The sequence below is a fragment of the Arachis duranensis genome, chromosome 4, assembly GCF_000817695.3.
Source record: "Arachis duranensis cultivar V14167 chromosome 4, aradu.V14167.gnm2.J7QH, whole genome shotgun sequence".
NCBI lineage: Eukaryota > Viridiplantae > Streptophyta > Magnoliopsida > Fabales > Fabaceae > Arachis > Arachis duranensis.
The window spans coordinates 96,528,160-96,551,274 of record NC_029775.3 but is presented as its reverse complement, the minus strand read 5'-3'; the positions used below and the strand labels follow the sequence as shown (position 1 = coordinate 96,551,274).

Below are 23,115 nucleotides of genomic sequence, written 5' to 3'. Positions count from 1 at the left end.
AGATTCCCTTCAATAATTTTTTAATTATTAATTGTGATTTTACCAAAATTTTTGTTAAAATAATATATACTGATATAAAAAAATTAATAGTAAAATATAACTATAATTGTTAACAAAAATTTTAGTAAAATAACAATTTAATAATTAAAAAATTATTGAAAGGTATCTTAAAAAAATTAATTTAATTATTAAATTTTTTTAAAAATATTTTGGTAAAAAATTATTAAAGAGTATTTTGGTAAGCAAAATTTAATGACAAAAAATAAAATTTTTGCTAAAGGGTATTTTTGTAAAAATAATTTATTTTTTCTTGAAAAATGGATAAAGTTAACATTAATTAACACAAAATTTAAAATGAAAGGAGGAGATTTTTTAAAAGTTATAAAAGAAGGAAATGTACATTTTATAAATTAAGAAAATGAAATTTTATTTTAGCATCTCTCAAAGGAGAGTGGAATTTTCTCAAAAAATTATTAAAAAAGATATAAATTAATATTACTTAAAATCATTTGTTAACACTTTTTTTTCTATAACTTTTTTAAGAGAACTTAAATTTATGTATTAGTATTTATTAATTTTTTGTCATAATTTTTTAGAATATTTTTGTACTCTTTTTTATGTAATTTAGTTTTCTTAGATTAAAAAATTTTATATCAATAATGAATATTAAAAATTTTATTAAAAAAATAACAATATCCATCAGACAACGTTTAAAAAAATTCTAAAAAAATAACAACAACCATAATATAAATAGAAAAAATAAAAAAATTAGTAAAATGATATAAATAAATAAAAATTTACTTTACATGGGCATAAAAGAAATCAAGTATGAGAATTCTAATGATTGTTATTTATGTTTCTTTTTATAGATGAGACTGAAAGATAAAATTAATAAAAAAAAAATAAATTATAGATGAAAATTGATATACACTTATAAAGTTGATAGTTAAAAAAAATTAATTTAGTTAAAATTTTTAAATTATTTAATAATTTTTAATTATCAATTTTATATAAAGATAATTCTACGTAACTTAACCATTGAAGCAAAAATTATAATTTTATATCAAGTGAATGAGAATTTATACATATCATATACATCCAGATAGAAAAAATAAACAAAAAAAATTTGAAGCCTTAAAAATTGAACCTTTATTTTCCGACTCATTTGTTAAACCAAACACATTCTTAATCTCCAAGTTGGCTAAATCAAACAAACTCTTTAGTCTTCAAGTTATTCATGACGTTGCTGATTACAGAACTAAGTTTTATGTACGTACTTATCATCCCATACAAACCCTGCTACATCCAGTACAAATACTCAAAACCCTTCAAAAATCCTTACACACTGTTGCATGGGAATGTCACACACCCTCAACAACGAAAAAAACTTAGAACTATGTATTTCAGTAGCAATTTCAAAGCACATTAAGACTGAAACTATTCCTAAGTCAGCAGTTTCTTCTGATTTTCAATGTTTTTATTACACTTAACTAGTTTCTTCTCCTTGTTGAATTATTTTAGCTGTGCTTTTTGTTCCATCATTTTTGTTGTCTTCTTTTCACTTGTTTCATTGTGGTTGGAGAATTTTCTTTCTATAATTCTTACATGTTTCTGTATATGAATTCCTATCTTTATGAATTCCCGTGCTTTATTAACAAACCATTTTAAGGAGTTAAAGGGAGTTGACAGAATTTTGATTTTGTTTGACAGAAGTTGACGCAATGGAGGAAGTGCTTCAGTGGAGAGTACTCTTGAAAAGTGGAAGGAATACAAAATTTAGAAGTATGTTATGATTATAGTTTCTTGAGTCCACTGGGTGGTTACTTGCCTGAACACTTGAATAATATAAAATTTGCAAACATGAAAGTAGGTCATGATTATAATTTTTGAGTCCAAACTATGATTTGGTCTATTAGAAGAGAAGAAGTTACTCAATGTGTGCTTTTCTCTAGGATTAATGCGTGATGTGCTTTTAGTTCCTTTTTTCATTTCGGTGGGGTTATTGCAGTATGTTGTTTTTGCCCCCACCGTAATGATTCAAATAAGGCCTAGTTTGCATTATCTTTTTCCACATCTCGATCACTATATATAATCATATACTATGTAAGAACTATGCATAAAGCTATAAATGTTGAACTGTGGTGCCATTTTATGTGAAAATTAGAGATCTTTCGTGTTAATTGAGAGTTTGAACTTGCAAAGCACTTCTTTCTTCTATATTTCCAGAATTGTTTAGTAATGTGGAAATTACTGTCTTGAACAATGCAAAGGACTATATTCCATTTAGAAGAATCACATATCAAAAGAAAAAAATGCATAAATTGTCACAAATATGCAAGGTTGCCTTTTCCTACCAATGCTAAACAAAAGACTGCAATCTCCTAATAAATACAAATTTCTTCTATGACTTGTTCTCTCCCTCTCTGTGTACTTCTTTGGAAACTATATAAATTCTATCTAGCTGTATCAGCAACATTTTCATTTTGGAAAATTGGTTTGCACCAAGTACTGCAACATTCCAATAACTTGCTCTAGTCCTACACTGTTATGTATTCTATCCAATTGCAAGGGTATGGAAATCAGGCCTATTTTTCACAACATAGAGCTCTTGATCATGCCCTGGCCATTCAAAAAGTTGGCCTTTACTGGATGACTTCAAAATAATGTCAGTCAGTCTCCACCGCCATCTTTATACCAGATCATACTCCACGGGCCATTTTTGCTGCTCAACCTATCAAAACATGTGTTTAAATTATTTATATTTAAATCGCTTTCCATAATTCCCTCTAAAGTTTTCTCAAGTCTGCTTATAGCTCTAGCTATAGGAGTAGGACTATGAAAAATATTAACTCTAAAATAAAGTTGCAAGACATTTTCATACATGTGACAGCATGCCATATCACATGTTGACAAGCATGTCCAGTTTCATGCTGGGATTCCTTTTGGTGCAAGGTTGCCAATATGGAGGTATAGTGAGTCATAACAACCAACAAAAAGTGTCCCAACTGTCACCATAATAATGAATTAGATGTGTCAATGCCAAATATCTACCTCCATGTTCCGGCGAGAACACGCATAGTCATGAAGAGAAACAACCCTGCCCAGACTCCAGGAAGTCCAAGTTCTGGAGCAGCTACCAGCAAGAAGATTGAAGAAACTAGTCCAACCAGCATCTACCCCATAACAAAACCCAAGAAACAAAATGTAAGGATAGAGGAGGGAACAAACGACGAGAAAAAGATATAAAGCAAACTTAGTCATGAGACTTTTAAGTATTTGTAATCATCAGGTTTTATAATTACCGTTGAGTACGCAGCATAACCATAGTCTGATACCCCATAGTAAAGTCCATCAATGACAAATGCCAAAGCATTCACTGGTTGAGTTCCAGCCACAAACTGCACAGTATGATTAAATTTCAGATATTTCAAACATTACTGATACGTACATGCATCCACAGACAGAAAGGAGGATCATGCATAATATAATAGCTGAGTAGACATTTAATAGCCACGCTGAAACTTAGCCTAGCTAAAAAGAAGATATTATATTTCAATCAGTCCAAGAAGCTTTTGTCATGCAAGGTATGATTCATCAATACTAGAGTCATGATAGTCTGATGTTACAAATATATAAACATACAAAAAAATGAACCTTCAGTTATTAGCCAACCAACAATAAACCATTTGCTTATTTAAGCGGAGGTCAACACTTCACAACAATTTATACTGGTCAGTTAATGTCAAGTCTAACCTCCCAAAAAGAAAAAAGAAAAAAAAATCCTGAAGATAATCTAGCTAAGATATAAGATTATACATTCATCATCACTAAGTAACCTTGAAAAGATAAATTGTTTGTGATGCTCCATTATTTGGGAGGAAAAGAAGGGAAACAAAAAAGAGTTGATTCTTATGCTTTGCATGAAAATGGATGTCGCTAGAAAAAGATGCTCTCCAATTAATGTCTTGAACTGGATTTCAATTTTTTAGTTGGTGTTAAGGACCTGACTTAGACAAAAACTTCAACTTCTGTAGGCTCGTTGTTTTGACTTTTAAATCAATCCAAGTCAACAAGAATTGTAATTTCTTACCAATATGCCTGACCGAGCAACACTCAGAACTTCCAAGTCTGTGGTAAATAAGCTTGAAAATGATCCAAACCCAAAGAATAAGATCACGGACAAAGTAATTCCTGTTCCTAAACCAATCTGCATGACACATAAAAGAGAGTAGGTGAAACGAATTCTGGATGGATCTGTGTACAAGTTATATCATTCAACTAAGAAAGTAAGAACAAAGTAAGTTACTGGTGGCAATAATCAATCACCTGTAATACTCTATATGTAATGAGGCGTGCTTGCTCGTAATTTCCCTGCGAGTAACTGCTGGCAAGAAGTGTCTGTAAAATAAATGCCATTACTCATTACAATATTACACAATAACAGGACATCATTTTGAGCCCCACTTAGAATTTTGAAAAGACTTTGGCTTATGAGCAAAAAGTCTTAAAACTTGACCATACCCAACCTGCTTGTTTACTTGGTCAGGGAAAGCCCCCAAATGTCCGTAAAATAAACAAATGCAGTTCATAATTATAAAATAAAACTATTCGACTGGATTCATTTGTGTCTTGGAAACTGAATATGATAAACTAACGAGAGATATCTTTGATCATGTTCTCTGGGGTACTTTGTTACTTCATAGTCATTTATGAATGCAAGATCTAACCTGACCAGCAAGTGCCAGAGCATCAGTGAGCAAAGATATTGGCAGCCAAACTTGCATGCAAATTTGATGACCAGCCATAGGTATAGGGCCCTGCTTAGCTGCCATAGAGGTTGACAGTGTCAAAGTCAGAAACACAGCCACAGTCCTGCCAATAAGAAGACCACCTACAATACAAAATGCAACAGTCAAAGTAAAACTAACTGCCTAATTAGCTTGGTTATGTCTTCGATCCAGTTAGAGTTAAGAAAACAAAAACCATATTTCGTGACTAAAAGTACAAAATACACATTATAATGTGTGAACAGACACGAAAGCCCTGTTAAAATGATCTATTCAATCAAATTCCCCTTTCAGGAACAATGCGATCATAATATTCTTGAAAAATGAACTCTATGGGATCGTAATTTTCAAATCAGTCAATCATATCTGATCCTATCAGTAAATCCTTCCAGTTTCTCGAAATTCTCGTTCCAGTTTACTAGTTATTAAAATGCTCAATCCAACTTGAAGCTACATGTAAAATCTATAGCCAACAGTAGCAATAAATACAAAACCACAAATAGAATACACTATCCATTCAAAGCATGAAATCAAGAAAAACTGAAACTATTGATCCCTGAACTCATGTTAGTCTGATTAGTTATAAAGCTAATAATCATGCAAATTTGAAGTTCATCTTGAAATTTTCAATGCATTTGTACAGAAAGAACTAGTAACAATTTTTTCAATCCACTCTGATAATTTTATTATCATTATCGAAACAAAAAAACTTCCTCTGTATATGGACAGACTTAGCAACACTACGACTTAATTTAGAAAGAGGTACCAGATTTCAGATAGCTGAGAATTTTTCTCCCATCAAAGTGAAAAGGCATTAGGAGCACATTTCCGGTCAATTTCCATAGAAGAATAAAAGCAATTAAGTATCTGGTGAGCAAAAGAAAAATTGCGTCAAAAGCAGAAGATTACATAAATTCAGGGGCATGTGCAAAATGCACAGATAAAAGTAAGTTTACCACATTATTGACGTACTCAGAGATCACTGTAGCAACTGCAGCACCACTAATGCCAAGACCAAAAAAGAATATTAATATTGGATCCAATATCGCATTAAGAACGTTGCCAGCACCTGAAAATTCAAGCGAAGCAATCTCCATCAATACATCCACAAATTTTTCACATCAACAAGACTAAAGTGCAGACATAAGTCTACAAAAACTAAATATACTCGAAGAAATAATTTGAGAATCTGCTTGAGCTTCTTCTATGCAGTAAAGAGTCAAGAAATGAAAATGAGAACAGATATATTTATTAGCATGTGTTGTAAGATTCCATTCTTTCTGGATTGAGTATAATAGGAAAACACAGCCTCTACTAAGAGTGCAGATTGTTGAAAAGAGGAGGAAAACAGGGCCTTTACAAAAAGAAAAGAAACCATGGAGTTAAAAAGGATGGAGTAAACCACAGAAAATGCCACGGGAAGAGGATGGAATTCTAGTATCACACGCGGGGAGGATTTTGGGGGGGGTAATATTTCTAATTTTCAATCAAATTTGAGTGAGAAAAGATAAAGATATAGGATGCTGATGCAGTACTTGCCAACAGCATATAGAGGCGTCTTTGTATCCTTAAATCCACGAAAAGTTCCTTGAGCAGCTAATGCAATCACAATTGCTGGAGCGGCAAAGGCCCTTAGCATAAGAAAGTTCTCAGCAGGTCCACGCATAGGGGAATCCTGTACAGAAAATAAATGGATTATGGAGTAGATGATATTAATAAGAATTTTATCAAGTCTAAGGAAACAGAAGTAAGGTTCAATTATAGATAACGAAATGTTGCGTGAAATGGATTTCCAGAAATGCAACGTTTATTTCTATTAAGCTCAGACCAACTAAAAGGGGAAAAGAAATACTGGGACATAGAAAAATCTCTTGTTATGCATATAATGACTGATGACAGGGAATTTGAAGCAAGAAAAAGTAAGTTTACATTGATTGACTAATTGTCAATATATTTCTTGAAGTGGATGGCAACAAAATTAATTAACTGAAAGGTAACTAGTACATAATGATATTGGTGTTATAATAAGGTTCTCACCCTTAAATATAAGAATTAGTAACAAGAACTACATGTCTATTAGAATTGAACACGGATTTGGAAATGAAATTCAGTTCCTTTTATTATTGTGCAATATTGACCTTAATTCATCAAAAAGGTTATGCACCACTATATAGAATAAAAGGAATGGCTTAAAAGAAAAATGCAATGACTGCTTTTTAAAATAGATTAAGAAAAAAAAAAGTAATGAATCTGCAACTGTGTAACAGAGAACAAGCCTATGAGAAGCAAATTGAACTTTCATGATTCAACCTAAAGTAAGATTGCTTCCAACTGAGTTTACACAATAGTTCTACAGAGAAGTTGTAAAAAAGCATTCACTGATTTATATTACATGGAAAAAAAAAATTCCATTCTTCCACCCTCCCTCTCTTTTTTTTTCCTATTCATATGGTTGGCCGGGTGGTGTTGTCTTGGACAACCAAGTGTAGACTCTGAAGAAAATAACATTCTGACACAAAATAAATATAAATGGAAGTTATTGATCAATAATCAGCCAAGGTTGACATACAGCAGGTATACCCATGATGTTCATAATGATGCCAGAACCAAGGGAAAGAAGCACAGTTTCAGCAATTCCAAGAGTAGCAGCAAGTGCTAAAGAAGTTGATACTGAAGGAATATGCCTCTTGCTTTGGTATTTGCCACCAAAATCTAGATGATACCAAAGTGGAACAAAACCGTCAGTAGAGGCATCTAAAGAAGGGAACCTATGACCATGTCTGGAAAATTAGTCAGACTATTAAAGAGGTGTAGCTTTCTTATAAAGCTTACCACTTTCATCAGTTTGACTGGAATCCTTGCTGATCAGTGCCTGTTCCTCGGCAACAAAGGATGTGGTAATATTAAGTAAAGGAATGTTAAATATTTTTGACACCAAATTAAACACAGAAGTTGAAACCCCAACTGCAGCCAATTCAGCAGGTCCTGCATATATAAAATTATAAATATAATTAAGGGGGATTTCTCACTACAACAACAATCATCAATCAAATGTATGTCCAAACAAACAGAACCTAAGACAAGCAAATACTTGTAATCATCATCACCAACTAGAATTACAAGATTACAACTATCTATTAAATAAACAACAAACTAGCAATTCAGAATGGTTGGCTTCCAGGGTGAGAATAAAATTAAGCCAAATAAGCTGCAGACAGATAAATTACAATTCCATACTTTCGACCAGTTTAAAACAAGAAAATGCAAACCAATAAATAAAATTAATTTAATCAAATTAGCTTGCTTTATACAAGAGTATGTTTGAGTTAATGATTTAAGTGACTATTAACAGAAAGTTACTAATAACTAACTAACTAATTCACCATCTGTAATAATAAGTACCTATGTGGCCCACAAAAGCTGTGTCGATCAGTGAGGTAAGTGGATCAGCTGCCAATGCCAAAGCAGCAGGTAGTGCAATGGACAGTATTTCCTTCCCCAGTTCATCAAATTTAAGCCACCCATCTCTGTTCAAAGCAGGTATATTAAACTTCAAAACTCCAATTTACATGCAAATAACCTAAAAATAGAAAAGAAAGACAAACTTTTTAACTGAAAATTCTCAGTCACATATTAAATCAGATTCAAAGAACGAGAAGGCAGAAACTTTATCAAATTAAATCCTCAAAGTTCAATCTTAATTAAAATCGAAGAAACAAACTTCAAAATCCCAAATCACAAATAAATAAATAAATAAGAATAAAGCCATAGACTAATTTCAAAAGTTCCATTTACATGTACGATTGAGCTAACAATAGCTTCATTAATTTTAAATCTCTTTCAAAACGAAGAAACTAACTTCAACTCAAATCCCAAATTCTGCATCAAATTAAATTCAAACAAAGCTCAATCATGATCAAGTTAAAGCCACACATTTCAGCTGAAACCCCAAGAAACACACTTTTAAGCCCCAATTACGCATAAACTAAGCCCAAAAAAATAGAAAAAAGAAAAGGAAAAAAAAATCCAGCTCTGATAGTAACTCAATTGAAGCATTACCCGAATCGACGAAGAAAAGCAAAGGAATCATCCGAAGAAGACGAAATGCGAGAAGATTCATCTTCAAGGGAGCTAGTTTCAACGGAATCATTGGTGGTGGTGGTGGTGGCACCGTTGTTCTTCAAAGAAGCTTTTGGTGCGATTCGGATTCGAATGCGAGAAAAGCAATGATAAGGCTTTGGGATTAAAGTAGGAGATTTGAATGGTGGATGATAGCAATGGTGAGGTTGAAGTTGCAGAGAGTGAATGCAAAGAAAGCGGTGACATTGAGAAGATGCCATCGAAGCACCTGCACCACACAGCGTGAAGAACGAAAAGTGACGGAAATGTCATGCACTGAATAACGGGTATATAGCATAACCATATATTTATTTTCATTTTCATTTTTTTTTTAATGGACACGTAATTTTATTCTGTCGCAAAAAATAAATAAAAGCAATAATAAATATGTATTTGGTGGGGCCATGTACTGCTTGGGCCTCAAATAATTAAATACTAAATAAATTCATATATAACAATAATACACAATATAAAATTTGTGATAGAAATAAATTTAGAAGAAGATGAAGAGTAGAAGAAAATATGAGAATAGAAATATATGTAAGTGGTATATATAGAATAATAAAATATTAATTTATTAATAATAACGGTTACTATACGGCTAGTTTTCAATAGCTACTTTTGCAACGGCTAGTTTTACAATTGCTAATTTTAATAATGTGTTAGCATTTTAAATTTTAAAAATAAAAATAACTATCCAAACCAAAAATTATTTTGTAAGGTATAAAAATTAAATTTATTTTTTAATGTAAGTAGATTTAATTAATTAAAATTTAGTATAATAATATAAATAATATTCAATATTAATTATGATATAAATAATTAATATAAATCATTAATTGAATAAAAATTTAATTATTTAATCTAATTAATTATTAAAATTTTTAATAAATTAATTATAATTTAATTATTTAATATAACAGAAAAGATAGACGATTTAAAAAATAATAATAATTCTTATCGAAGGTCACCGTTTGTGATTGTAGTAGAAAGAAGATTAAAGATCGTGGCGGCGACAACGACAGTAGTGGTGGCGACAGCAACAGTGGTGACATTAGTGATAGGTGTGATGAAAATTGGATGGGAATAAATTTAGGTGATAACAATTAAAAAAGGTTAGGAATTTAAGATAGGATGAGTTAGATTAGGAGAATAATTTAGAAATTTTGGATAATTTTTTAAGTTTTAAGTAGTTTTGTCAATTAAAATTTATTTTTTATAAATATAAAATTATTTTTTTATATAAATAAATTTATTAAACATTCTAAATATTAGTGAGTAAAAATAATTTGTTCGAATACAAAATATTCAATTAGAAACTGGTTCAACCTTTTCGGTCACTTTTTTTGCCTAGTCATGCGCAGCTTTTTCCATTGTGATTAGGAACTGTTTGATTACTTTTAAGTCTCATTTCTAAAGAACTCAACATATTTGTATCGATAAATTGGTTAAGCTTGGACATCTTTGGATCCACATCTAACACAATTTCGAATTTTTTGTTTAAACTTTGTCATTTTTAAATTGAAGTTTCCAACTTTTTTGGCAAGAAAAAAAATAAATAGAGGAGATAAGATACGAAATGTAAATATCTTCGGTCGTGGGAAATGTAAATGTCTAAAACTATGTTCAATGAGGTTAATGTAGAACTTTCCGACATCTTTTTGTTTTTTAACAAGGGAAATAACATGACTAGAAACGGACCGGACCCTACATGGTTACATATATGGCCCAAAATCTAATCTATATTCAATTTATCTCCAACTATTATAAAAGTTAAATTCAGTATAGGAATTAATGCAGATTATCTTTGTTATATTAAGTATTAACTCTTTTGAGAGGGAAAAAGAAAAAGGAATTATGTTATTCATATCATATAGTATAAATTTATATTCTCTATATTACCACATCCGAATTAGCCAACCAAGTAATCACCATGAAAGTTGTGAAATTATTGTAATATGATCATGAAGGAAATGGGGTAAGAACAAAATTTTAAATTATACCTATCCATCTAACAACTTCCTTGATCTTTTGCCAAAAAGAATAAGTTGAGGTGAGACAGAGACTAGCGATACTGACACCTCTTAAACAAATGCTTCACTTCAAAACCAAAAAGTTAAGACCATGAGAGGGCATAGTCCAAGAGACTGAAGGGTAGCAGCACAATCTTGATGCCCCAACAAGAAAATCCTCCGAATGCAATCACAAAAGTCCATCATGGGACTGAATTGAATTGAATCTTCATTGTGTGTATCAATTGGAAATTCCAATCTCGATCTCACATCATAGCTTTCAGCTGATAAACACTAGAACACTATGATCCAATCTTTTCTAGATTCTCAGACACAGTTTTCATTCTAGGCCTGACTTCAGGGTCTCCCTCAGTGCATGACAATGCTACATGAAACACAGCCAGTACCTCCTTTTTGGCATGAACTTCTTGAAGCAAAGGAGGATCAACCATTTCGGATAGCGGACTTTCTTGTTCAAACCCTTTCCTCACCCACCTCACCATATCAGGAACTTCCATAGAAGTTGATGGGGCAGGAGTAGAATCAGGGGACTTCCCAGTAAGCAATTCGAGCAACACGACTCCAAATGAATATACATCCCATTTCTGGGTTGGTCTGCTGCCTGGAACTCTGGCCTCAGGGGCCTTGTAGTTGTTGGTATGTTCTGTTTGTGATGGCTTAAAGTAAGGAAGAGCTCCTCCCATAAAGCCACCATTGGAGGGGTTATTGCCAGTGATGCTGATCAACCGGTTAAGGCCGAAATCAGAAATTCGGGGTTGGAAGTCCCCATCAAGGAGAATATTGGAGGGCTTGATGTCACCATGAACAAATTTTCTAGGACTGCATTCATGGAGATAGGCCAAACCCCTGGCTGCTCCTTTGGCAATTCTCAGCCTGGTTGACCATGGAAGGTTCATAGTTGGTTGACCATTTCTCCCTACATAAAGAAATATGATTATTTGTAGCTGAAAATTCAATCTATTTACAGAATGCAAATGGAGATTGAGTTATCTTGATAATTTATTTCCCTAATTGCAATTGAAAATTTATGCTGTTGGGTACAAAGAGAGAATTTCATACAAACGGTCTTTATAGAATGAATCTTGAGGTGTAAGTTATCAATAACAGGTTGTTATAATGTTATTGTTGTATCTTAAATCATACATCAGACATTATTGTTGTAAAGTGTAAACAGAAAGTTAGAAGTGTCAGATGTAAGTGTAGTAGAAGCAATGAGTAGGAAAACAATCTTGTAGAAGCCAAAATGATTAATAATTTAACAAGAAAAAGCATTTTTTTTTTCAGTGAGTCAACAGAGTTGGAGGTTCAACTGTGCCATTAGACCAAATACTAGGAAATCCCATTATAAAATAATGGCATAAAAGCGGCACAAACTTGTAAGTTCATTTTCAAACTACAGAAACAAAACACTTTAAATAAAGTTACTGTGAAAGATATTGTATTGTGTGTATGAAAAACTGAAAATATACGCATGAAAAAGAGATCCAAAGTCCTCACTCCTAACCAACCACGAAACTTTAAAGTCAACAGACACAAGGCTTGAGAAAGATAAGGTGCACTATCCAATGTAAAAAGCATATAAACCATCATCTAGACTACTACTGCTATCTTTCTAATTAATAAATATATTATAAAGCCACTGACATTTAATTTTAAAAAACCAGATGTGGTCCTCAAGTTTCATCAGTATCACTGCTGCTTGAAAAATGGTTTTGACGAGTGAAACTGCCTGCTTTCAACCAGTTTTGGTTTGCATAATGGCCTCATGTGCTGAGAATGACATAAAGGTCTTGATGTTCAAAAAATAGTTGCATGATTTTAAAGCATATTTAATGTATGCTTAAAAATAATGAAATATCTATAATTATTCGTTTTCATTAATAATGTTTTAAGATTATATTAAGTATATATTTGTAAAATGCATATTAAATATAGACAAGATGTACGCAATAAAGCAAATACTAGTTCTTAGAAATCTAGAAGTTCATGGTCCCAAACATGAATACCACACTACCATCCCATTTCCCAAACACATGCTGAATGTCTTACTTTATCGTCGAGGCAGGTCATTTAAATTGGCATTGTTGTCTCACCAAACATTTTCTTGGATCCAACGCTCATTGCCAATAATAAATACCAATAATCCAACTAAATTGCTCACCTAGACGCACTCACTGACTCACCTCAAATTAATTTAAAAAAAAAAAGTAATACTCGTCAATAATATGCTCGTTTGCAGAAAGAAAAATTGTTAATTTCCAATTTGTTTATTTCTATCAAAGACAAATTGAAATTTAAAATTGCTCGTTTGCACTAGTCAATCAACCATTTTGGTCAATTGTCCCCACAATGAAACAGACAAAACTCTGATACGTAGTGTCTGTAGTTATCTGCATGGAAGTATTTCTAGCATATTTATAATTATTTTGAAACACACTAAATTTTAGTACTTAGTTCTAACAATCCTTTATAGAGAAGGCAAAAGTGAATGGGAATTATTAAACATATGAAATTTAAAAAGCAAAAAAATCCTTCTCTAAACAGAAGTTACAGAATATGTAGAATGTCAAAGAGAAAAATAAATCTCAAATCATTTCTGGTTAATTTCAAAGACAACAGCTAAAATAAACTACAAGGTTTATAAAATAAAATTTAAAAAAGGTAATACTTACCAGGATAATATTATTAAAATAACAATAAGGATTATATCTAAGGAAAATTTTTATATTACACCACCTAATCAGATCCAAATTTCATTTCAGGAAAGTACCTATCATTAGCTATCATTGTCATTCTGTTGGCAATATCATTATCGTTACCACTCTATTGCCTACAACACTTTCCGCACTCTTTACCGCAAAGTCAGCTACCTCATTATAGAAGGCAAGAGTAAAAATGAAGGTCAAACCCTGTTCTACTTCTACCACAAGAGATAAAGAAAGGGAATTTTACTTATTTTCGTTATCAGGACACAAATCTAGAGAGTTCCGAGACAGAGACACTGACAAATTCTTTTTTGTATATAGTTTACTTTTATTATCTCCCATTTTTAAAATAAAGTCACATCAAATAAGAGATACTAATAATTATAGTAACATCTTTTACCAACTATGGTTCCAACCAAATATTAAGTAGAAATAACAGAATTCTACTCCTAAATGCAGAGCATATTATTGAAATCAATAACCCAAAATGAAGCTAAGAAAGTAACACATGAACAAAAAAAAAAACAAAGCGCTAAAAAAGTGAAAGTAAGTAACCAACCTCTAAGAGCGGTGGTCAAATTGCCATTAGAGATGAAATCACTGATCAAGAGCTTCTCATCAGGTGCCCAATAATAAGCCCTTAGCTTCACAACATTAGGGTGCTTGACCTTCCCAATAGCCTGAACCTCAGCAGCAAACTCCTTATACCTCTGTTCACCACCCTCCCCAAGCCTCCTCACAGCCACAGGAACCCCATTCCCAAGCACAACCTTATACACTATCCCCAACCCACTCTTCCCAAGAACATAAGCTGAAGCCCTCAACAACTCATCAAGCTCAAAGTTAAATCCCTTATCAATCGCCACCAGTTCCCCTTCCCCTCTTCCGCGCTCCCCTTTCTCACCTTCCTCCAATTCAGAATCATCACTCTTCAGCACCCCAACGTTCATGCATGGCAAAGAACAGCACAAAAAACGCGTTTTCCCGTTTTCGCCACCGCCAAACTTGGCCTTACCGGTACAACTACACCCGTTGCAACCGTCTTTCTTTTTCCAATAAACGTAAACAATTATGAGTCCAATTAGAGCAACGCCAGCGGCATCAGCTACTGAGATTAGAACAATTAAACCGGGGCTTAGCCCTTTATTAGACCGTGATCCGGACCGTTCCCTTTTTGAACCGGGGCTTGATCCCGGTTCGCTCTGTGCCGAACCGGAACACGGTTTTTGAAGCGGGAAACCGCAGAGGTTAGGGTTGTTGAGGAACGCCGTGGGGCCTTGGTTTGAAAACGATCCTGTTTGGGGAATCTCGCCGGAGAGATTGTTGTTTCGCAAATCGAAGCTAACCGTCACCGGAAGTTTCCCGAGAGATTCTGGAACGTTGCCGGAGAGGTGATTGAACGAGAGGTTTAAGGTTCCGGTGAGGGATTGAAGCTCTCCGATCTGGTCCGGGATTGGACCTTCTAGGAGGTTCGCGGAGAGGTCGAGCTGAATGATTTCTCGGAGCTCCGGCCACGGTGTCGCCGGAATCTTGCCGGAGAATCTGTTCCTGGCGAGGACAAGGCGCTGGAGCTGTGAGCAGTTGCGGAGAGAGTTTGGAATTGAGCCGGAGAGGGAGTTATCGGAGAGGTCGAGGTTCTGGAGGCGGCGGAGGGAGAAGAGGGAGGGAGGGAGGTCGCCGGAGAGGTTGTTGGAGTGGAGGTAGAGGGATCGGAGTGCGGTGGCGTTAAAGAGCTGGGAGGGGATGGAGCCGCGGAAGGCGTTGGAGTGGAGATTGAGGCGGCGGAGGTAGAGAAGTGTACCGAGCTCCGATGGGAGGTAGCCGCGGAGGCCCCTTCCGGCGAGGGAGACGCCGACGACGCGGGGATCAGGGTCCCCGGAGATGTTACTACAGCTGACCCCGGACCATCCGCACGGAGTGGCGTCTCCGTCGTTCCAATTGGCAAGCGCAGCGGCGCCGGCGGGGTCCACGGCGGATTTTAGAGTGAGAAGTGCAACGCCGTCGGGGGAGAGAGAAAAAACGGTTTGTATTAAAAAGACGAAAAAGAACGAGAAAGAGAAGAAACAGAGAAAGAGATTAACGCTCATTTAGAAAATAAGTGATACGACACCGTTTTGGATGAATAATGTGGATTATTTCTTTGGTTATGTTTATGGAATGGTATAGTAAGGTTGAGTTTGAGGCGGAAGAAGAGATGGAGGTAGTTAGTATTTATGAGAGAAAAGAGAAAAATCAATAAATTGGGGGAAAGATGGGATTTTAATTTGGTGGGGTCCAACTCCCGCCAAAAAGGTTCAGAGAAAGAAGGCCAGAAGGGGAAGAGAAAAAGGTGGTGAATGTTTGATAACAGAAGTGAAGTGAAAGAGAAGCAAGAGGGATGATGAAGAAGAAGAATCTTAGTTTGGTTGCCACTAAAAATTTGGATAATTAGATTTGGAATTTGGTGACCCTTACCAATATTTTAAAATAAAACATTGTGGGCTATTGAGCTGAAATTGTGTTTTTGTTTTGCCTTGTGGACTGTGGTTGTGAAGCATCATTTTCTCTAAGGAAAAGAAAAGGAAGAAAATTATAGTCTCTTCTATTGAAATTAGGGAATATATTAATTCTGTAAAATTTGAATATCATAGTTTTGTAGAGATAAAAGTAAGTATTATTTATAGCCAACCCAAAAAAAACTATAATCTTGACAATTATATATTGATCGACTTATAAATTATATAATATTTAATAGAGTATGAGAGGGTTGAAAAACTGATAATAGAGTATGAATGTGAAGATAAAAAAGGAAATTTAAAAAAAAAGTATGGCTGACGTTGTCTCTCGCTAAATGTTGATTTTCAAGTCGACTCTTTTAAAAATTATTTTGATTCAAATTTTTTAATTTTTCAGAATGTTTTCGCTTTTTTATCTTTCAAAAATATTTTGTGAATATTTAAATTTTTAATAACATGTTAATAAGTGCTGGTGGTTTACTCTTTTTTCTACTACATTTATAAAAAAAAAAACAAAAATACAAAAATACAAAAAAACAAAACGTTGTTTTTATCTCTCTCTCCCCCAGTCCCCCGATCTCTTTTAACAGGGTCAAGTTGTTAATCCACATGGAACATGCAAAGGAAATAAAAATTATTAAATGATGAACTGTTCTACATGTAACATGAATAAATTCTTGATGCATGTGAGAAATTAATGCTGGAATGTTCTTGCTCGTTTCTAGTGAGTTTGTTTGTGCACCATAGTTAAAGAAAATGCATTCTGTATTCCACAACTCTGAATATTGTATATTTTCTTCATGTCAATTTGTCAGATTTACTTCTCATAAGCTCGGAATCTTAGCTAACATTTATGCAAGAGAGACTAAATTAATAGGCTTTTGCACCCGGTTGTTTACTCATTGAAATTTCAGAGAATAGTAAAGTGAATCTTGTCATTAGATTTTGAGTTAATATTTATTTTGTTCTTATAATAATCTTATCATTATATTTTGATTTAATATTTATTTTGCTCTTAAAATTTATATTCGACCTTATTTTCAATCTTTAAATTTTAATTTATCTAATTGAGACTTTTAAATATTAAATTATAATTTATATTTATCTCTGGAGTTATCTTTATTAAAAAAATCTAATATAATATATTAATTTGTTAGGTAAAAATATTTAAAAGAAAAAGTATAGGGTACCAATATATTATCTGCCAACTTATTGCCAATAATGATTAGTTATTATATTTTGAACATATATATAAAGAGACACATCCAAAAAATATATCTATAAAGATACTTCTATTAAACACAGCTATAAAAAAGATATTTTTATTAGACACATCCACAAAGACACCTCTATTAAACACAATTATAAATAAAAATTGGCAGATGTTGACAAAAATGATGGTAACGAAACGGGATTGTATTCAAAATGACATTGTTTGTTGTACACACCCAATTTTCATTCAATGTGACATCACTATATGATTTAAGTGGGTTAAAAAAATTTGGTCTATACAATAATGATGGTTTTAGTGGCTAAGAGAAGGGGGGATGAATCTTAGCCCCCTTTTCTGCTTGCTAATACTTGCTGGACTTAGAGGAGACTTTTCTGTTTTTAGCTCGTCCCTAGCCACGAGACTTTTTCATTTTGTCTCGTCACTTGGCACGAGACATTTTTGGATTTTGCTCCTGTGCAGTAGAAACAGAAATGGAGTAAGAGAGAAGGAAGATTACACCCAGATATATCCTGGTTCAGCTGCTAAGTGCAGTGCAGCCTACATCCAGTCTCCATCACAACAATGATGGAATTTCACTATAATCAACTTTGATTACATACACCAATTCTCTAAGAACTACCCTTCCTATCTGGGACAAGTCCAAAATTCTAAACCCAATCCTCAACTTGACTTGGTCACTGCCAAGCTTTCAACTGTAAAGTGCTAACCCAACTTACAAGGGGGATTCCCACAAAATCATGAAACACAACACAGATGTACAAAGGAACTCTAAGGACATCTATGGCTTTTTCTTTTAATTTTGCACTCTCTGCCTTTTTCCGCTCTATGGCTTTTTCATACAAACCTCACTGTTTGCCTTTTTCCATGAGACTCAAGACATGACAAAATTAAACAGAAAAATACTAAACAGAATACATTGAAGGAGAAGAAAATCTATAAGCTTAGGTAGCTCTGAGAATCCTGTGCCTTGCACTCTCACTGCTTACTTCTAACTCCTTGCTTCAAACAGTGGTTGTTCACTCTTTTTATAGAAGAGGGAAGCCTCCACCTTTGAAGCCAAAAACCAAGCCAACTTCTTCTTCTCCAAGAACAAAAACCGGTTCGGCCAGAGAGAGAGAAGAGATAACCCATGCAAAACCTAACATGCAATTACCTCTAGTTCTTCCTTGGTCATCATCCTACATCAATCCGAGCTCTCCATCCTTGGCTTGCTCTCCAAGATGGATTTCTGGCCCTTGATGCTTCATGATGATGATGGCTTCATCTGCTTCAATCTCTGCCTCTTCCATCACTTCTCCACTCTAGCTACTTCCTATGGTGGTTGAGCAGAATCAAAGACAAGTCATGCCTCCAAAGATCTCCTACTTGCTGGCCGAATCTTCTTCTTTCTTTTTGGGTATGAGGAGTTCGAGATTATCTCACCAAATCTTACCACTTTTGGTGAAAATCTCAGCCACTACATACTTTTATTTTTCTTTTTCGTGATGCCATCATCACAATGGCTCTTTTTCTTGGTCCTAGCTTCTCTGTGATTTTTACTGATAGCTTGCTTCATTCCTCCTTTCCTGCGAGACAAGACCAAAAGAGAGAGGAGAGAGAACAGAGAAAAGCTTGCTATGTAACTAAGGAAGAAAATGAAAATGAGTTAAGTTTACTTACTCATGCCTAGTCTCTCCTTTCTTTACTTGCTTCTACCATTTTCTTTTCTGACAGTGAGGTGACCAAATACAAAGAGAGAGAAGAGAGAGTAGAAAGAAAAAAAGCAATGGACGTAATGTGTGATATAAATTATAATCAATTAAAATCAATTAATCCCACTTCCCATGCTTTTGCCTTGTAACGTGCATATCTCAATAAATGCCATCAAATCAATTGTATAATCTCTCTCATTGTTCCAAGGTCTGCAATAACTTCAATTAATAAAATTTGGATTCCATCAAGGAGTAAAAGTGATATCCGTTGGAGCATGCAACAACATGATCAAAGGAGTGGGTTTTATTTGTTTAAATGGATAAAGCAATATTGTGTCCCATCTCCCTTTTTTTTTTCTTATTTCGGACCAAGCAAGTTGGTTATACACCAACAATAGATTTGGGCTTGCACATTTAAATCTGGCCCAAACCAATTCAGCCACAATGATTAAAACCATTTGTATGAATGCTGAATAATTTTTAATCAAACTGGGCTTGCTGTAGATTTCCTTTATTTTCAACCCAATACAAAATCTGCACTACAAAATTATTAATTAAGCAAGTATGAATTAAGATCAAATTAATAATTTTGTAATTAATTATTTTAATAATGTTTGTTCATCATCAAAATTAAATTAGAGTTTTCCAAACTCATCAATCTCCCCCTTGATGACAAACATTATTAAAATTGAAATGAAAAGAAATTTAAAGATTGAGTAAAGAATACTCCCTTTGAATTTGAATTTCTCCCCCTTTCAAATTGTCACATGGCTCCCCCTTAATGTATGCTTATTTTTCCAAGGGAAGCATTATCCTGTAACAATTTTGAAATCAAGCTTGAAGTAACAATGTTATTCAACATATTAATTTTGAAATGTTGAGTGCTTGATTTATGAGCAGAGTTTGGTGATATACAAAACTCATTTGTTATCAATAAATTGATTATCTGCTCAAAGACACAAAATAATCAATCAAAATATCTTTGAAAAATAAGTTGCTGTTCAATCTGTTTTAAAAACATTTTCCAATCAACAAATCAGAGCAACACAGTTATGGTAGGAAAATATTTTAATCATGGCATGATCATTTCAATCACAGCAACTTTCAAAGATTTTATTTCCATATTAATGCTTAAAAGAACTGCCAAAAAATAATGTATTCAATAAGCATGTTTACCAAGATGAATCAGAAGTATGTTCCTAATCAAAAACTTATTCATCAAGATAAATCAATTGCTTCCAAACATGCATATTAACAACCAGCAGCCATATTGGAAAAATAAATATATCACAAGCATTATATCAATAAAATCAGCAATCAGCAAATCATAAATCCCCACGGATTTCATTTCCTGTTCCCTGTTTTCATGATTTCAATTTTCAGCACTATTTCTCAATTTCAATTTTTAGCACCATTTCTCCCCCCTTTTGGCATCAACGGGCATAGCAAAATAAGTGAAAACAACATACAAAAGGCAAAGTATTTGTTTTTCACCAAAAACACAATGGTCCAGTTAGCACGCATGCATTTGAGCAAATGATAATCAAAACTCAACTCGAAATTAATCCACTAACACAAAATGCTCAAAACAGAGCCAGATCAAAGCATAAAATAGAGTAAAACAGGTATGCAAAATAGCACAACAAATCAATGAAACATAACAGTTTCAATTCAGCCTGAAACATAACAGTTTCAATTCAGCCTTTTTTTTCTTTTTTGTCATCAAGGAGGGACCCTACAAAAAATGAGAAAAAAACAATGCAGTCCATACTAATTCAAGACAAGTGAAAATAGTTCCTAGAATCAAGGGATGGGAGAAGGATAAAGATTTGATTTGACAACTTTCCAAAAGTATAATTTAAAAAAAAATGAGGAACGAGTCAGAGTGAGGTCAAAGAGATTTGGTGGGGCCCAAAATAATTAACTTCAGTTCAGTCTCCCCCTGTATCATGGCCCATTCAACACATCCTGAAATTTGTCTCCTGCTTTCCTACGAGACAGCCAGCATGCCTTGTTTTTATCTCGTCCATTCCTACGAGATAAAACTGGACAGAATCAGACATTCACAAATTTTCAACCTGATTTAAATCAAACATTCCCAAGCTTTTCCTTAACAAACAAAATCTATCTTCACAAAGGGGTTTTGTAAAAATATCAGTAATTTGTTCTTCAGATTTTACAAATTGAATATCAATAGTACCCTTTTGCACATGTTCTCTAATAAAATGATATTTGATCTCAATGTGCTTTGTTCTTGAGTGCAAAACAGAATTTTTTGAAATATTTATTGCACTTATGTTATCACAAAATAAGGGTATACTATTGATTTTTAATTTGTAATCTTCCAATTGAGTTTTTAACCAAATTAATTGTGAATAACAAGCAGATGCGGATATATATTCAGCTTCAGCGGTGGATAGAGCCACTGTGGCTTGTTTCTTGCTTGACCACATGTTGAGTAAGCTTCCAAGGAAGCAACACATGCCGGAGGTGCTCCTTCTATCCACTCTATCTCCCGCATAATCTGCATCACAAAACCCTACTGCACAAAAGTCATCAGTTTTAGGATACCATAAGCCATACTCACTAGTTCCCTTAATATATCTAATGATGCATTTAACAGCCGTAAGATGGGATTCTTTTGGGTGAGATTGAAATCTTGAACATACACCTACACTTTGAATAATATCCGGTCTAGAGGAGGTAAGATACATTAATGAACCAATCATTCCCCTATACCGTGTTTCATCCACAACTTGACCATCATCATCCTTTTCAAGTTTAGTGTTAGGATGCATTGGTGTTCCCATTGGTTTGGAATTTTCTAAGCCAAATTTCTTTATCAATTCTTTTGCATACTTGCCTTGGTGAATAAATGTACCACTAGGAGTTTGTTTAATTTGGAGGCCAAGAAAGAAAGTTAGCTCTCCCATTAAACTTATTTCAAACTCACTAGTCATGAGTTTTCCAAACTCTTCACACAAGAACTCATTGGCCGATCCAAACACAATATCATCCACATAAACTTGAACAAGAAGGATGTCATCATTAGAAACTTTAATGAACAAAGTAGTGTCGGTGGTTCCCCTTTGAAAATGATTTTCTAATAGGAATGCACTAAGTCTTTCATACCAAGCTCTTGGAGCTTGCCTAAGGCCATAAAGAGCCTTTGAAAGTTTGAAAACATGATTTGGAAAATCTTTATGTTCAAAACCGGGGGGTTGGGCCACATACACTTCTCTATCAATAAAGCCTAAGGAAAGCACATTTAACATCCATTTGAAACATTTTGAAACCCTTATGGGCAGCATAGGCAAGAAGCAACCTAATTGCTTCCATTCTAGCTACCGGAGCAAAAGACTCATCAAAATCTATACCCTCTTCTTGATCGTAACCTTGGGCCACTAATCTAGCCTTGTTACGAACAACTTGTCCATCCTCACCAAGTTTATTTTTAAATACCCACTTAGTACCCGTTACCTTCTTACCATCTGGATGAGGTACTAGTGTCCAAACCTCATTTTTGTCAAATTGAGCAAGCTTCTCTTGCATGGCCTTGACCCATGATGGATCTTCAAGAGCTTGTTTGACATTATTGGGCTCCATTTGTGACAAGAGAGCAAAGTTTCTAGGTTCGGTTTGCCTTTTGGTGGAGGATCTTGTTGTTATACCTTGAGAGGGATCACCAATGATGAAGTCATGAGGATAACCCCTCATAGACTTCCATTCTCTAGGCTTTCGGACAGGTGTAGAGCTTTGATGAACTTCTGGTGGTCTCACTATTTCAGTTGCTCGTGCCTGCTCAGGAGACAAAATGGAAATGTCTCCTCCAATCTGACGAGACAAAACTGGACTGGCAGATTCTTCAGTTTGGGCAGACTTAGGATTTTCTTTGTTGGTTCCAGTTCCTTCACAATCTGAATCATTATCTATCACAGTACTGGGAATTAAGTTAGAATCACAAAAAGTAACATGTATGGATTCCTCTATAGTCCTATGCTCCTTGAGATAAATTCTATAGGCCTTGCTTGTGGTGGAATATCCAACAAAT

At 34.1% G+C, this 23,115-nt stretch overlaps 2 protein-coding genes across 4 annotated transcripts; both read right to left on the bottom strand.

Moving 5' to 3' along the window:
* Positions 1-2,277: 2,277 nt before the first annotated feature.
* Positions 2,278-9,182, bottom strand: LOC107485053 (protein DETOXIFICATION 44, chloroplastic). 3 transcript variants are annotated; one of them, XR_002374210.2, is made up of 13 exons: positions 8,847-9,182; positions 8,190-8,314; positions 7,620-7,772; positions 7,357-7,499; positions 6,327-6,462; positions 5,760-5,856; positions 5,554-5,654; positions 4,728-4,891; positions 4,327-4,398; positions 4,091-4,207; positions 3,303-3,398; positions 2,882-3,173; positions 2,278-2,731 (listed from the first exon to the last, which is right to left on the bottom strand). XR_002374210.2 is itself a non-coding variant. In XM_016105585.3 (13 exons), exons 1-13 carry the CDS (start codon positions 9,125-9,127, stop codon positions 2,671-2,673), a joined length of 1,668 nt encoding a protein of 555 aa, XP_015961071.1. In that variant the 5' UTR covers positions 9,128-9,182; the 3' UTR covers positions 2,278-2,670. The 3 variants fall into 3 exon arrangements, 2 of the variants coding, with proteins under 2 accessions (XP_015961071.1, XP_020996319.1); XM_016105585.3 differs by having other exon boundaries at positions 3,052-3,173; XM_021140660.2 differs by having other exon boundaries at positions 3,052-3,173; positions 4,728-4,825.
* A 1,620-nt stretch (positions 9,183-10,802) lies between these two features.
* LOC107485052 (receptor protein kinase-like protein ZAR1) lies at positions 10,803-16,078 on the bottom strand. The gene is made up of 2 exons (XM_016105582.3): positions 14,204-16,078; positions 10,803-11,855 (listed from the first exon to the last, which is right to left on the bottom strand). The coding sequence occupies exons 1-2, from the start codon at positions 15,729-15,731 to the stop codon at positions 11,221-11,223; spliced, it is 2,163 nt and encodes a 720-aa protein (XP_015961068.1). The 5' UTR covers positions 15,732-16,078; the 3' UTR covers positions 10,803-11,220.
* Positions 16,079-23,115: the final 7,037 nt, after the last annotated feature.

Coding starts and splice junctions, on each gene's coding strand:
- LOC107485053 (XM_016105585.3), bottom strand. CDS start 9,127: ATGGCATCTTCTCAATGTCACCGCTTTCTTTGCATTCACTCTCTGCAA. Junction 3,174..3,302: donor GTTATGCTGCGTACTCAACG/GTAATTATAAAA, acceptor GTTATGGGGTAG/ATGCTGGTTGGACTAGTTTC. Junction 2,732..3,051: donor GTTCTCGCCGGAACATGGAG/GTAGATATTTGG, acceptor ATGTTTTGATAG/GTTGAGCAGCAAAAATGGCC.
- LOC107485052 (XM_016105582.3), bottom strand. CDS start 15,731: ATGAGCGTTAATCTCTTTCTCTGTTTCTTCTCTTTCTCGTTCTTTTTC. Junction 11,856..14,203: donor TTTGACCACCGCTCTTAGAG/GTTGGTTACTTA, acceptor TTCTTTATGTAG/GGAGAAATGGTCAACCAACT.